Raw genomic sequence first — 14,950 nt, 5'->3', positions numbered from 1 at the left:
TGTCTCTTGCTCCTATAAAAGGCACAATCAAGTGTCTGGGAACATAATGCAACGCACAAAAGTAACATGGATTCAGAATTCCATACTGATTAGGAAGAGTAGAGAAAAAATGTAGGGACCTGAGAACGTTCTGAAGTTGTTCAACAATGAAGCACCATGACAAGTACAGAAGGCACAGTGATACTCCCACATTGGGCCGCCTGGAACCGCAGGAGAGCAAACACTGCAGGGACACGCTGCCACAGGACAGAACAGGAGACTCCAGCATGCACTGGATGCACACATCGTACCTATCCTGGAGTCCACATCTGGGAGAAGCTCCACCTGGAGTACTGCCGTAGCCTTCTGACTTCGAAGTAAGCATGAAGAACAACCAGCACTGAAGGACGTCACTCATGATCTTCGTACAGAAACGCTCGCCTCCATCCTGAGTGCTGGGGCAGGTCTGTACACTGGCTGACTGGCACTTCTGGGGAGCCTCCGGGAAAACAAAACACAAAAACATCGATTAATTATTGGCTGGGATCGATAAATGCATTGAACACGTTGTAACTCAGTTTTATTACTTTATCCCGAATTACCATTTTAACTGATAGTGCCAGCAAAGAACGCAGAACTGAGGCAGAAACTTTTTCCAATTTTGAGAAAATGAAGTTTTATATGTATTTGTAGTTTTATATATATCCGTAATTATTTAAGTGTATTTCAGTCAAGAGCAGGGACTTGTGTCCTTAAGGGGTAACTGCTGTATCTGAATTATAACCACATGTAGATACTCACAGTGTGAAAGGGTTAGGTTGTTCCTATCTATCGAATGTACATGGAAGGTGGGTTTAAACCAAACACTTCTGCAAATACAATATCCAGAGGTACTCAGGAATTCTCTACAAAAACAAGTCCTTAGCCTTTGACAAAGCGCCCAGTGTGTGACCGTGGCTAGTGACAGGTGTGGGACTGTGCCAGGAACAGAGCTGTGCGTGCCGCTGCTGCTGCCGGTGCCCTGTGCATGCTCATGGAGCCATAGCTCGGTCTGCCAGCAGCTCAGGGTGCTGAGAGATTAAGCAGGCCTCAGAACTAAAGGGCTGCATTCTGAAACCAACCTTCAGCTTTAAAATGGGAATACGTTAAAAAAAAACCTCATTTTAGTCATCTCCCATCACTGATTTCCCCTAAATGACAGACTGCAGTTAAAAGAAAAATGAGACTCGTAAGCATTTAACACAAAGAGAAAGCTACTAGTCTCCCTTGCTGCTGGATGGCCAATCCCTCCACTAACATCTCTCCACCAGGATTGCAGTCGTCCCGCATTTCAGAACACACATCAGCACAAGAGACGAGCCTCCTTTTGTGTTATTCACGTCAAGCACATATTTCATTTCAAAGAAATGATCCCGTGTTTCGGTGATATGTGGGACCCTCTGTGCTGAACTGCAAGTCACCGATACGATTTCATGTCAGGGTCTTTTCTTCGACACGATCCTGTGCCTATCAGTAAATCTGCGCTACTCATCTCCTAGCCTGTGCCTCTTCCACCCTGGCTCGCATCTTTTCCCCTTCCTGCATGAAGTCATGCTCCTTGGGAAGCAGCATCCTGCACACATAACCTTCAGATGAACACACGACCCTGGAGGGAGAAGGGCAAGTAGGGTGTTTCAGAAAGAAACTGGAAATTTACAAAGCAGCTGCTAATTAGCCAGACCTTAATTTTGCAAATTTATTTAGGAAAAAAAATTAACATGAGCAAATGAGAATACCTCAGTGTTACAACAGAGTATATAAATGTCTAGCAATAGTCAAATAATTTGATCTTTAAATACAAAATAACCACATGAACACCTAATATACAGGTTTCATCTGAATACATATTTATTAGATAAATATTAGGTTGTCACATCATCTAACTACATACAGTTTTGCAAGACTAAAAATCACAATTATTTTTTCTGACCAGTTTAAAGTATGAAATGATTGCATTGTACTGTACATACAATGTACAAACAAAGACAATGGCCATTTTTGCATGTTACTTCAGATTGTACTTTTTTTTTTTTTTTAATTCCCCTCTGATCGCGATATCAAAAATTGTACAAAGTATGAATTTGGTTACAATTTACTTTTTTTGTAATCCCCTCATTTTTCTTCATTATTTCTGTAGCACCCTAAAAATACACAGGTGATAGACTAGTACACGTAAGCTAAATATTACATGTAGATAAAACAAAACAAAACGAAGGATCAGAGTATATTACAGAAGTGAAAGTGAAACGAATGCCGAGACTCCACGAACGCTAACAAACAGGATTCATTTTCCACATAAGATGGAGCTTCAAGCTTTTTTTTTTTCCTGCGAAATAAAAACAATGCACATTCCAAGGAAAATGAATGCATTTCTGTTAACATGTCTCTATTTGTCATTTACATATGTACAGATGTCCCTTGAGTCTCCGCTGCAGACATTGGCGTGTATCTGTCAGTCCTATAATAATGTCTTGGCAGCAGAACTGTAGATTTCTGTGGGTTCTTTCCCAGATGAACTTCCATAGGGAAACAATTAAAAAGTAAACAAACAAAAAAAGAATAAAAATACTACTGGAATTTCATATCATAATTAAGCTTTAAAAGAAATGACTGTGATTACCCTATTTGCTAGGTTTTTTTCTCTAAACTTTAATACGGCAGTGAACAGATAAAAAAATAACTAAATTTTCATTTAGAAGCTTTTCCGTACTGAATCCACTACACAGTACCTGATTTTAGCTGACATAGTTTTAGAACTGTCTCGTATGTCCAACGTTTGGGTGATGGGTAAAAATCATATCTTCTTTCATAAGTTCTGCTTAGAAACCGATCGCTTCTCTAAGCTCCAACACGTCAACCATCCACTTTAACGCTCCGTTACTGTACAGAGCAGATGCAAACACTGCTCCAAACAGATTGCTAATACCTACGTGGGTTTTTTTTTCCCTTTATTCTTTCCAACAGGTACTTTCAAATGATACATTTTAAATACTACCAGTTAGCAAAAGGTCAATTCTTAACATACCTGGTTTAAAATACTAAGGTTGTGTTTAACAGAAAAGTAATTTCAGGTGACTAACTGAGCTGCTCAGGAAACAGGAGAGTGGAACATTAAATGGAATCAATCAAAAAATCTGAGCAACCCGTTCCATCTAGTACTGAGAAATGTTCTTTATTCCAAAACCTATGGCTTAAGAAACTTCCCCCGAAATGAGACAAAACGAAACTCTAAGGGCATAATGTCAGTTTATCATTTGCCACCCCTGAAAATGACTTCAATACATATATAAACAATGCAGCAAAAATACAGGGGAAAACTACTACGGTAAAATGGCTACAAAACACATCTGTAACTGAAGAACGGTCTTTCCTAGCGGCGGTGTGGCAGCAGCACCACACCACAGCCGCGTTACCATGTATTATACCAAGGTATCTTTAATATTCTGCAGAGATCCTCTACAGGTTGTCAAGCCTACATAAGAAAAAAGACACTTCTAAGCAGAATAAAGTGTACTATACTGTTTCCCTCCCCACCCACCAACATCCCTTCGTGTTAGCGTGCCCAGTTCTGCAGGCTGGAACACCAGCACAGTGATATAAATACGGTACCTTACGTACTCGCTGCTTGCCTTAGTGCATCTTCACCAGTTCAGACAGCTGCTCCTAGGTGTCCTGCTCACTGGGGCAAAGGGACAAAACCTCTGCCGTCACCAGCCCACAGGCACCACATGGGCAGGGAACATCGGTTGGTCGCGTGGTGGGATTTCTGCCCTAGGCAATCACTTCTTACAGTGTTTCCATGACAGAGCCGGGCCCTGATTGTCCAGGTACTGCCTGACGTATCAATTCATTCATCAGGTAAATGGATACGAAGTTTGGGCTAATTTTTCAAAAGAAAATGGGCCGGGGGGGTGGGGCGGGGAGGGGGAAGAAAAAAAAAACCTCCCTTATTCTGTTAAAGAACCCTCAATTTTTTTTTTTTGTTAAAAAAGGACCCATATATTTTTTTTCAGACAAGGTATTTAAAAACACCGGCAAAAGTATAATCAGATCATGAAAATGTTGAATATTATCAAAGACAATACTAAAATATTCACAAAGATATTTACAATAGCAATTCTTAAAATAATTGATTTTGCATAATGAACAGCGCCTTTCTTAAAAAAACTCGAAACAGGAAAAATATAAGTGTGGGACCATCTCTACATAATATGTTTGACAGATTCAATACTCCTACTGGAAAATAAAAGAACTAAACCGCCATTTCCTTTAATATCTACAGCAAGGTGCTGCTGACTAGCATATATATATCACAACGCATGTACAGCAGTAGTGGGAAACGTTAACAAAGAGCAAAATAAAACAAGAACCGCAAAGAATTTACAAACGTGACTTTGGTGAGGAAAGCAAATCCAGAGTTGTAAGCACATAGCATGCCATTTACAGCTTGCAAACTGAACACAGAGGGCTAGGAAACTCTCTAGTCAAACAGATGGGAACAAACAAAATTTGTCTGGCACTTAAGTTTAAAACGCGTTGTGGCGGGCAAATAAAAGTTACTGGACTAGGTTTGGGATAAGGAAAGGAGTAGGGTCAAATTTGCTTTACTAACAAAAAGAAACTAAACCAATACAGTGGGCAAAAGCTGAAATGTTTGCACCACGAGGGCAAAGTTGGCACACATGCACTTCTTACACAGCTACTGTACATAATTTATAAGAGAGAAAGAGAGAGAGAGAGACAAAGAGCACAGAAATGGGCACAGAAGCAATAGGAAGCTCATGCAGGAGAAGCAACCACACGAGAAGCACGGATCACAGGGGCAAGACAGTGATTGTGGCATCAGGGTCTCTTGAGGGCAGCAGCAATCTACCAAGTCACTTTTCCTCCCCATGCCCTTTCCTTCATGAGAACAATCTCTTCCTGGCACCTAAGGTTTAAAAAAAGAAACCGAAGGAGGAGGAAAAAAAAAGGTTGAATTACTTGTAACAGCCATGAAAACAGAACGCAAAGCAAAATAAAAAGGAAGCTATGTCTATCCAATTTCAATGCCCCTTTTCAAGCTGATTATGAAAAATAATTACGCAGATCGTGATGTTACTCTCCCCCATCCTGCAACGATTTCCTATCCGCCTTCAACCCAGCTTGTCTTATTACGTGTTGTACAATACACACGGTGACGCAAACGCTCAGGAAGCAAAGGCTGTAGGTAATAATCGAGAGTGTTTTGGTTTGCATTCCCCCCTCCCTCTCTTTTCCATTCTGTATGGAATACATGGCAAAAAGACCTGTTCCAACCATCTCGACAGGTGGGTGTCAGCGCAGCCACAAACGGCACTGATTTGAAACCAAAACCACAGAAAAACCCTAAACATTGAAAGTATTTTTTATTTTTCCCGTGTGCTTCCAATGTGTGTGTTTGAACAGAGGAATCGTTTGCAAAGAAGTGTTTAAGATTCCTGAACTTTTCTAAGTCCAAACACACGCGGCTGTGGCCTGGAGATGCTCAGGACTCCACGACTGACGACGTGTTTACTAAACTGCTGTCTCCCTCTGACGGGCTCGTATTTCTTCCCTATCTTTGCCACTTTACTGTATGATTTGTGCTTTTTGGAGCTTTGTGTTTTTGTTTTTCATTTTGTGTGTGGCCAGAACAATTACTCCAACACAAACCTGTGCTTGGAGAGGGACAGAGGAGAAGCAGGGTGGAGGGAGATAGTTTCAAAAAAATGGAAGAACATGCGTTGGAAGGACACTCTGAGATAGGTCAATTAAACACAGTTCCATTTTGTTGCCTTTTCTTCCCTTGCCAAGATTTGTTTTTGCCAAGATACTTCACACTATTTTTATCACAGAACTCTCTCTCTACAGGATGAACAACAAACGGGGTTTCCAAGAGCTGCACAACTGTCTGTGTTTCCTTGTGACATGTAGCACGGCAGACTCTGAGATTACTGCACTTTTTTGTGTGTTTTTTCTCCCGTCACTTTCGCAGTTTTTGAAGCTGACAAAAGCAGTTCTGAGATGAAGAAAGCAGGGAGTGCACCACTGGATCAACTTGTGAGGTGTTTTTTTCTTCTTTTGTGGAAAAGGAGTGTTAAGATTCCTCGCTGTGCAGCCACACATGTGAACAAGTGAAAGGGATGGGGGAATACACATGGGTTCAGTTGTTCTCAAAGAGAGACAGAAGGTCATCATTGCTATTGCTTGGCAAATCAGGAGGATCCAGGTACGAAAGCAGCTCATCTGGATTTGTGAGTTCTGGAAGCAGCTATAAAATATAAAGATAAAAGGAAAATTACAGATAACAGAAAAACAATTGTGAAAAAAAGGGATTAAACACCATACATTCCGGGAAACTGGCTTTCATGTAAATATATTGAAATAAATCTGACAGCAGTAATGCTGCTTAGCACCCTAAGATGACGCAGTAGCCACTTGTTTGTGAAAGTCTGTATTACTCAACTTCCCCATCACAAAGCTTATCAATAAACAAAGTTTAATTTCTGCCTGGTTACGTTGATAAGACCTTTTTGATAAATGCTAGTTACGTAGGTTAGTTTCATGTAAAACACTGAACAGAAACTTGAACAATGCAGTCAAGTAAGACTTATTCGAGCCTTAAAGCAGGTCCACAAGGCCTGGTGTACGTGACTGGCAGGCGACAGCATGGCGACTGCCTTAAGCCTGCATCCCTACAGAACGAGGCTGCCCTGTCCATTTCCTCCTCATGCACGGACACACAGGCTGGGCACTGAGCTGGACTGGAACTCGCGAGGTGTTGAAAATAACCCAGACCAAAAAAGTCCCAAAATCAAAATTAAAAAAAATCACCAAGAGTCCTAAGGAGGAGTAAGGGGAGGGGAGTGGCAAGGCAGGCAGATGAGCTCTTTTTCTTTCCGTGGCAGTGACGGCTGATGGTGGTTGGAAGTGCTTATTCAACTTCAGCTTACATGCATTTCAAGACATTTTAAAGGGTCGGGGGGAGCATAACACTCCATCCAACGGAAGATGTGCTGATCTCCACAAGGTTTTAAAAGTATCAAGATGAAAAGTTTTTTAACTTATGCTTTCACTAACACTGTTTCAGATAGAACTACTTTTTTTTCCAAGCATCACTCAGATTCTTTTTAATCTGGCAGGTCACGAGCACATCTCAGCTACTGGGTTTTGTAAGAGCCAATGTTTTCTGGCTTATTCTGCAACTTACCAAGTCTTGGTAAAAAGCAAAAGTATTTATTGACTGACAGGGAAGAGTTTGTAATAGGCTCCCTTTATATTCAGCAGTGTGTTGCGGCCAAGACAGAAAAACATAGAATGATTTAAAAAACATAACAGTAAGTACAAGAAATTCATTTTAAATTGTTCTGTGTTTTCAAGTGCTATAAAACTAAAACCTTGACTGCATCACATTTAGCACACAAGTATTATATTTATATCCTTCAATATGCTTAAATGTATGAACATATTTTTAAATAAGCTATACATGAAATGAAGAAGGAAGTTTATTACTGCCTAAGCATAATTAAAAAAAAGTCAAGTTTACATAAACAAAATGTCCCAGAGGGAATGTTTTTCATAAAACACCTCCTCCTTTTATCCGCAGCTTTAACTGCTGTTGTCATAGTGCTAGACTAAAGATATACAGCTTTTAAACGCATTTCACCTGCTAGCATAGTTTTTCTGAATATCTAGTATGGGACTAAAAGAAAACTGCGGCCTCACCATATGTTTAGAAAGTAACAAATGGTTGAATGTATCCCACAGATATTCCAATTCAATTCTTAAAAATTTAACATAATGTGTCTGAGACTCATTCTTTTATACAGAGGATCTTTTTTTTTTTTAGAAAGGTGTAAATTTTAAACAATATGCTCTTTATCTCCAAAGATGCAGTATTCTAAATGCTGACGGTGTATTTCATATGATGAAGTAATGGCAAAAATTCAAGACTAAAACGTTTCTAAGATTTCTCAAAAGAAAATCATCCACTTTTGCTAATTAAGGCATATTTTGACACAGTCTAAAGGAGAAAAAGGGCAAAGGGGAGGAAAGTCTGAAAACAAGAAGAGCATTTCCGAATGCTGGGGTGTTTCCCTGCAAGCAAGCCTGTGCAACACAGGGCCCACGAGCCAGGAGCCAGCACTGTAGCTTGGCTGCTGGTGTGTGGGGATCCTCACAGTGGCCCCTCACAGTGAGGTGCAAACCCAAGTCCTCAGCTGGGTGCAGCGCTGGGCCAGGAGGGAGGGATGGAGGGCTGGGAGGGGCAGGCACTGTGAGGATGTGTTGGACTTGGCAGAATTTGGAGACTGCACCAGGTGTTCTGAAGTGAATACTGTAGTGCTCTCAATAGGCATCCGTGCCCCATGCCTCTTCTGTGTGCTGTGTCTGTGGGTCATCTCCATCTATATGAGGTGTATCCTTCTGCCTGGGTTAAGCCCTGGCCTGCACTGCACTGAAGCACTAATGAACGATCCCAGCCGTGCCAGCAGGCAGCAGGCCCAGCTGCCCATGGTGCATTCCCCAGTTTGGTTCCAGCTCACAGTGCTGCATGGTGCCTCGCTCAGCCTGGTTCTACAACAGAGTCACCAGTAGCTAAACCCGCTGACATCATTCATCTGAGTGCACAGATATTTCTAAGCTCTATGCTCTCCACACTGCACAGCACTTGCTTCATTCAGCTACTGCAATTTCAATCTCCCACTGAATACCTCCATCAGCGATACCCACAGTACTATGGTAAACGTGTATTTCTATATTTCTTTTCACCAAGGGATGATTGCCTGACCCATAACAGTGTACCGTGTTACTTAAATGCCTGAAGAAAAAAATGAGATTTTTATTTCACCTATTGATATATGGTGTCCTTAAGGGCTCAGACCTCTGATTGCCACACGACCTGCAGCTCTCAAGAGATATGCCATGGCTGTGCTGTGTGACAGACACAGCCTGGCTCCAGCACAGACACTGCTCACTGAGGGCTTCTCCCAGTGCCTGGAACCCCCTCCCCCTGCCTGCCCCCGGCAAGGCCGCCTGACGGCACAGTGCTGTCATGGGACAGGGAACAAGCAGACACACAGCAACAGCATGGACAGGTATAAACCTGAGGCACAGAGTGAACACTTCTCTCAGAAAAATACATTGTGCGGCAGACTGTGGACCAGACAGAAGAAACAAGTACAGGAACGCATGACCGAAACGAAAATCCAGCCCTAGCACTAAGAAATTTAACCTTCAGGAGGTGGGTGGTTGACCAGAGGGATGCCTCAGGTTGCTCACTCCCAGCACTACCAGTGAGTGGCTGCAGATATTACTTCTGTCCTTAACACTAGGCTTATCTTCGTTTAGGCACAAGCTCCCCTCAACCCTGGCTAAGGAGGCAGAAGACATCCTCGTTGCTCACTTGCAGCACCAGCGTGGCATGGGAGCACGATGTTTGCTGCCGAGTGCCAGTGGCGGGGCCCAGAGCCAGGGACAGACCCCGCTGCCAGGCACCGCAGGGCTGCGGTGGAGCCAGCACACAGCTCTCAACGGGTACCGTGCAGCACAAGCCTGGCCCATGTACAGCCATCTCCTCCTAATCCAGACGCTGCAGCGGCTCCAGGGCCTGGGCTCGTGCACACAAGTGCCTTCATCCAGCGATGAGGGGACGGGAGATCTCTCTGGCAGACACTCGACCTGCTATTTCAAGAGACACCTGCCTCCCTACTACAAGGAGGACACGGTTGGCACGTCACGCAGCTGCATAAAACAGAAGAGTTTCCACAGCAAGCCAGGAGCACCCTGTCACCTCAGCTGCAGTGACTACGCCCATGTACCCAAGCATGAGACGATGGCATGTGCTGTGGAAGCGGCTCCCCGTCCCCGCACCCTCCCTGCCCTCCCGCCGCCATGTCAAGCACACGCTATGGCAGGCAGATGATAGTATGACACAGACTTACATCCAGCGAGGGCTCCGGCATGTCAGGTGCTCCCTGTCCACCAGCCTGACCCTCTAAGGCTGAGGAGGGATTAAAGGTCAGGTCACTGTGTGGATGGTTGCCAGAAGCGGCCGGGGGCGGCTGCCGGGACTGCTGGCTGGGAGGCCCGCTGTGATGTAATGGCTGCCCTGACTGGCTGCTGGGGTGAGGGACGTGCAAACCTTGCTGCATGGAAGTATGGGACTGATCAGTGCTGCCGGGATGAGGGATCTGCGAAGGAGGAAAAAAGCAGGAAAAGAAAGTGAGGCCACAAGGTACAGTGCTCGCGGTGCCTGACTCTGTAACCGCATGTTAAAAGGAAATAACATAAATGAATTAAAAAGACCAAAAAGAAAAAAAAGAAAAAAAAAGCGCAACTGGAAAAGAAAGCTCCATATCCCAATGCCGGAGGAAACGTTTCAGCTTTTTGGAGGTCATCTGCAAAGGGGAAATAAACACACTGGGTTTGTGCTGCTGCATTTGCTTCGCTGTAATGTGGGAAACTGTGGCTGAAGGTGCAAACCAAGCAGCCCACGGGGTTGGGGGGGGGGCTGACGGTGCTGCTCAGTGTGAGCCAGGCAGATGCTTTGCCTTTAAAAAGTTCCAGGAATGAATGGAGAATATGTTGAATAATGATCCCTGTGCCAGCAAACTGATTAACTGAGAAAATGCATAATTTCTGCTCTGATTCCTTTTTGGGTAGCTTGCCTAACACTGCTGCCTATTCTTGTTCCAGCTTGTTACAAACATCTGGCAAATGCCAGCCCTTCCCTATGCCTTTCTCTATTTTATTTTCATCAGTCTTTTCAGAATGCAGAATCCCTTTTAAGGGCTGAAGATTTTCCTAGATGATGGCTGAAAAAACCAAGTGGGCTTGGTTAGCCAAGCTCTTCAGCCACCCACAGAGCTGCTGGAGGTGGCCGTGTACCTGCTGACACCCTGCCTGACTGCAAAGTACAGCACGTTATCTTAAATTAAGCAAAGATCATGCAATACGATGCATTTTTATTTTTACACAGGTAAGTTCTCTACCAAAAACTTTGTATTTTTTATGTTTGCTATGGGGAATAAACTACCAAACCATATGCATCTTCTAAACCCTATTAAGGAAGAATGGAGGAAAAAAAAAAAAATCTTTCTCACATCACAGAGAAGCAACAAAAGTACACAAACCCAGTTTTTCCTTCTGCTACATGTCACCTTTAACGCTAGTGGACTCTTCGGGACTTGAGCATGGTGCCATGAGAAAAATGAGTGCGAATGCCTTAGAATCAGTTGTTACATGTTAATTGGGTATATGGAGAAGCAAAAAATGTAAACATTTTTTGAGAAATGCTACATATTGCCACACAGTGGAGCTGAAACAAAAGAACAGATACATACAACAACAGCATGAAATTCATCCAGCCAAGCCAACAGAAACCAGCAAAATGCTATGTCATATGTCAGCATTGACCCTTTCATATCACAGTAAACTGCAAGGTTATTTTAACCTTATTCTTCAGTTTTGGAAAGCAAAAGGGAGGTTATTACAAAACTTAATTAAAGTATTCCCAGATATTAAGAAAAAAATATCACAGAAACAAGCATTTTATAAAGAAACATTTCTCCACTTGCACGAAAACTGACATCTGAACAGTGGAACACTCAAACTCAGCTACACGGAGGTCCTTTTCAATAGTTTGGCAGTAGGAACATTGGTGGAAATGAGCAGGATTCTACATGTAAAAGTGTTTTTGTGTCTCTTTCCCATATGAGACTTTAAAATAACTATTACAAAGTACTGTTGTGCACATATTCTCTCCATTAGTGTCACCATTTGACAACCTGGAAGGTATTCTGTAACATTATTGTTATTACCTTAGGGGTAAACTTGTACAAAATCTGCCCATAGACCACAGCTTAATGTAAATGAATCTGTAGCCTAAGAACTTTGCAAAGTCCAAGTGAAAGTAGATGTCTGTCCAAATAGTATCGTTTTCTTCTTCATTCACACGTGCACAAACACGTGCAACAGAAACTGTGCAAAGTAAGAAAGCTTAATAATAACAAAAAGTAAAAAGCAATTAAAGACAGTGTTGCTGAAGTGGGAAAGTTGTTCCCAGAAAATAAAACAAAATAGGATCATCTTGAAAATTCTCTTAAATTTATCCCCAAATGCACATGGCAAGAGTCATACTGGTGTGCTTATAGAAGTAATTATTTAAACCAAGAGACATTCATATGTTTTCAGACATATTTCAGAACAGATAAACAGGTTAGAAATTCTATACACTACGTTTCCATATATGAACATTATATAAATATTTTGTTGATAAGGCAGTATCTTGGGCAGACATAACTGTTGGACAGGGAGTCCTTGTTCACTATAAGACTGAGGGTTATCATAATCTTAAACAGCCAATGCAGCTTCAAAATCCATCCGACAGTATTCATCCAGGCCTACCTGTGAGAGAGTAAATGCTCAGGACTATTTTTCCGTCTTTATTCAGCTGACTAATGATGAATTAATTAACAATTGTGCAAAAACACTCCAAACAACACAACCTGTGGATCTCCAGCTCGTGTCTGCAACTTGCACTGTTTTATTTCAAAAGCACTAACTCACATTATGAATGCTGAGTCTAACAAAGTTGCCTTTGCTTACATAGCAAGGTAATTCAGCGTTGTTTTTAGGAGCGTAAACTGTGGCACTCTTAGAACATTTACAAACTGTAAAAGGAAAGTTTATAGCAGACACAACTACATCTTCTGTTTAGTAGCACAAAGAACACAACTCGTCATGAGTCAGTCAACAGTGACCTCTAGGAGTGCTGAGATGAACAGCAACAATTTGCCAGCTGCAGAACGATATTCCTTTCATCTCACGAAAAAACTGATAGTGAAAAAAAGATCATCAGGTTAAGTCAATTGTTTATACATCTCTCCACTACAGAGGTCACAGACTCACCAACTCTTTGAGCCATGCTAAGAGGCAGAGCCACTGCAAGATGCCATCTTGCCCTGCCGCTGTTCTCTGCCGCTTTTCCCATCCTTCTTTCCTTCGCCATCGCATGCATCCTTGCAGATGTATTGCAGACTCAACAGCTGGACTGTCAGAGATCAAAACTCCCCCCTCATATTACTTTTCATTTATATCAGTACCATGCATTAATAGCATGAGTTTCTCTAAAAGTAGCAGTTTTAAAGTTGTCTTTCCTGTGTGTCTGCTACCAAAACACAGATCCCTTCTGAGAGAGAAGAATGGAAGAAAGAAAAAAACAGAAGAGGAAAGCAGACACTTTGTAATATTGACAAAGCTCTGTTAGAGTACTGTCAGTCCACAAAAGTGTCCTAAAAATTGTTTGGCCAAATTGGCAAGGTCAATCTCATTCCGTTGTGCTAAGTGGCGTGAAAACTGATCCTTATTAAGGCAAATCACCCGCTGACATAAGGCAGGTGGAGCCTGCTTTAGTGCCACTTCCCTTTCCCAAATAGCATAGCTTGCATATCATGATAGAAGAGGGAGAAGCAAGGCAAAGGTTTACTTTAATTGCTAGCTATCATAAGCAAGCATTAGATCTGCTACAGACTGACCCACAGAACCAAAAAGCTATTAACATTTGCCCAGATACCCTCTTACAGTTCTGCAGTATGCACAGCCTTGAGCAACTTTTACCTTTGCTATTATCTGTAAGGAGTCCAATTTTCAGAAAGCCACAGATTTTTCACTTTTGTATTCAACCGCTTCATATCCTACCACTTCGGAGATTTTACTAGGGCAACTGCTATAGCAAAGGTAAAGTGGTTAACTGATGGAGCGGAGATGTAGGTGTCATGGAATGGGAGGTGCAGAAGAATTCCCTGTGGCTTTGATTCAAAGCACAGCAGCTGTGTGTGAGTGGTTCAGGTTGGTAGCAGTTCCCCTCACTACTACACTCATGCTGTATAGTTGGTTCAGATGCAAACACTCAGTATGTCAAATTTGCCAAAGTAAAATTAAATTTACAGCATGCTTGTTCTGTCCTTTATTAGCCTGTGAAGTGGTAAAGTCATTAGAATTTCTGGACTCTTCCTTAGCAGACATTCTTCTCACTTGGGGTCTGCCCAAGCTTTACTAAGAATGCTCTTTCCACTCCCTTCCTATTTCTCACCATCCTCCTCGGAAAACCCACTGCCAGCTAGAGGAGACACTGACTGAGTAGGCTTTTCCTAAGCATCTGCTACTGCATTTCCTCATTACATTCTGAAATAGTACTTTCTAGTACTCAATGAAGACACAGCGCAGACTACTCGTCAAGTTAAACATCCTTCCTGTGCAGTAACAGCACACTATAAAGCTCCTGCCCTGTAACTTAATTGAATATAAAAGGACATACACACACACATACCACACAGAGTTAAAATAGATGACTAGCCATGCCTAAGAGCTAAATACTGCTGGTAACTTTTCTATCATCCAGTTGCTGCGGTGCTATATCTTCTGGATATAAAGTTCTGTATATAAAACTTGGTTCACTGAACAAGCTGCTTTTCTAATGAGCAGTTCTGCCTTTCCAGCTGAGACATGAGGAACCTCTGTTTTTTAAATCTATTACACTGGTACACCCTCAGACCAGCAGCAGTACCTCTCCTTGAAATCTACAGGCTTGTCCTATTCCCAAAGCTTAAAGGTGCGTTTTATTCTACTTGGATAGAATTCCTCACAAAAAGCTTTGATGCAAACTTTGCCCTCAGGGACAAAGTCAGGGAAGACATTGTCCCTGCTCTGAAGTCAGTCAATGTCTTGCTATAACAAGCTATCTGCTGAGGATGGACATTCACAGACCCTGCTGGCTAGTTTCTTTTCAGGGGTCAGAGGAAAGCGCAATGATTAACACAAGTACACTGAGCCAGGTTGTTTCTTTCAGATAAACAAGCTTAAGCGACAATTAGAAAAACCTTAGAAACATTTCTCCATAAGCCTGAAAAGGCCAGAAACTAAAATTGACATT

General features: G+C 42.3%; 1 protein-coding gene across 12 annotated transcripts in view; it reads right to left on the bottom strand.

Moving 5' to 3' along the window:
* The window catches only part of ZMIZ1 (zinc finger MIZ-type containing 1), a 333,239-nt gene continuing 319,989 nt past the window's right edge, over positions 1,701-14,950 (bottom strand). For all 12 annotated transcript variants that reach the window (XM_021398381.1, XM_021398386.1, XM_021398384.1 and 9 more), the window contains 2 exons: positions 9,960-10,208; positions 1,701-6,289 (listed from right to left, as the gene is read on the bottom strand). In XM_021398381.1, coding sequence (XP_021254056.1) covers positions 6,182-6,289; positions 9,960-10,208 — 357 coding nt within the window. In that variant the 3' untranslated portion in view covers positions 1,701-6,181. The remainder of the gene's footprint in view (positions 6,290-9,959; positions 10,209-14,950) is intronic.

Source organism: Numida meleagris, chromosome 5, assembly GCF_002078875.1.
Source record: "Numida meleagris isolate 19003 breed g44 Domestic line chromosome 5, NumMel1.0, whole genome shotgun sequence".
NCBI classification, from domain to species: Eukaryota; Metazoa; Chordata; class Aves; order Galliformes; family Numididae; genus Numida; species Numida meleagris.
The sequence above is the reverse complement of the archived record's forward strand: the minus strand, read 5'-3'. Positions and strand labels throughout refer to the sequence as shown.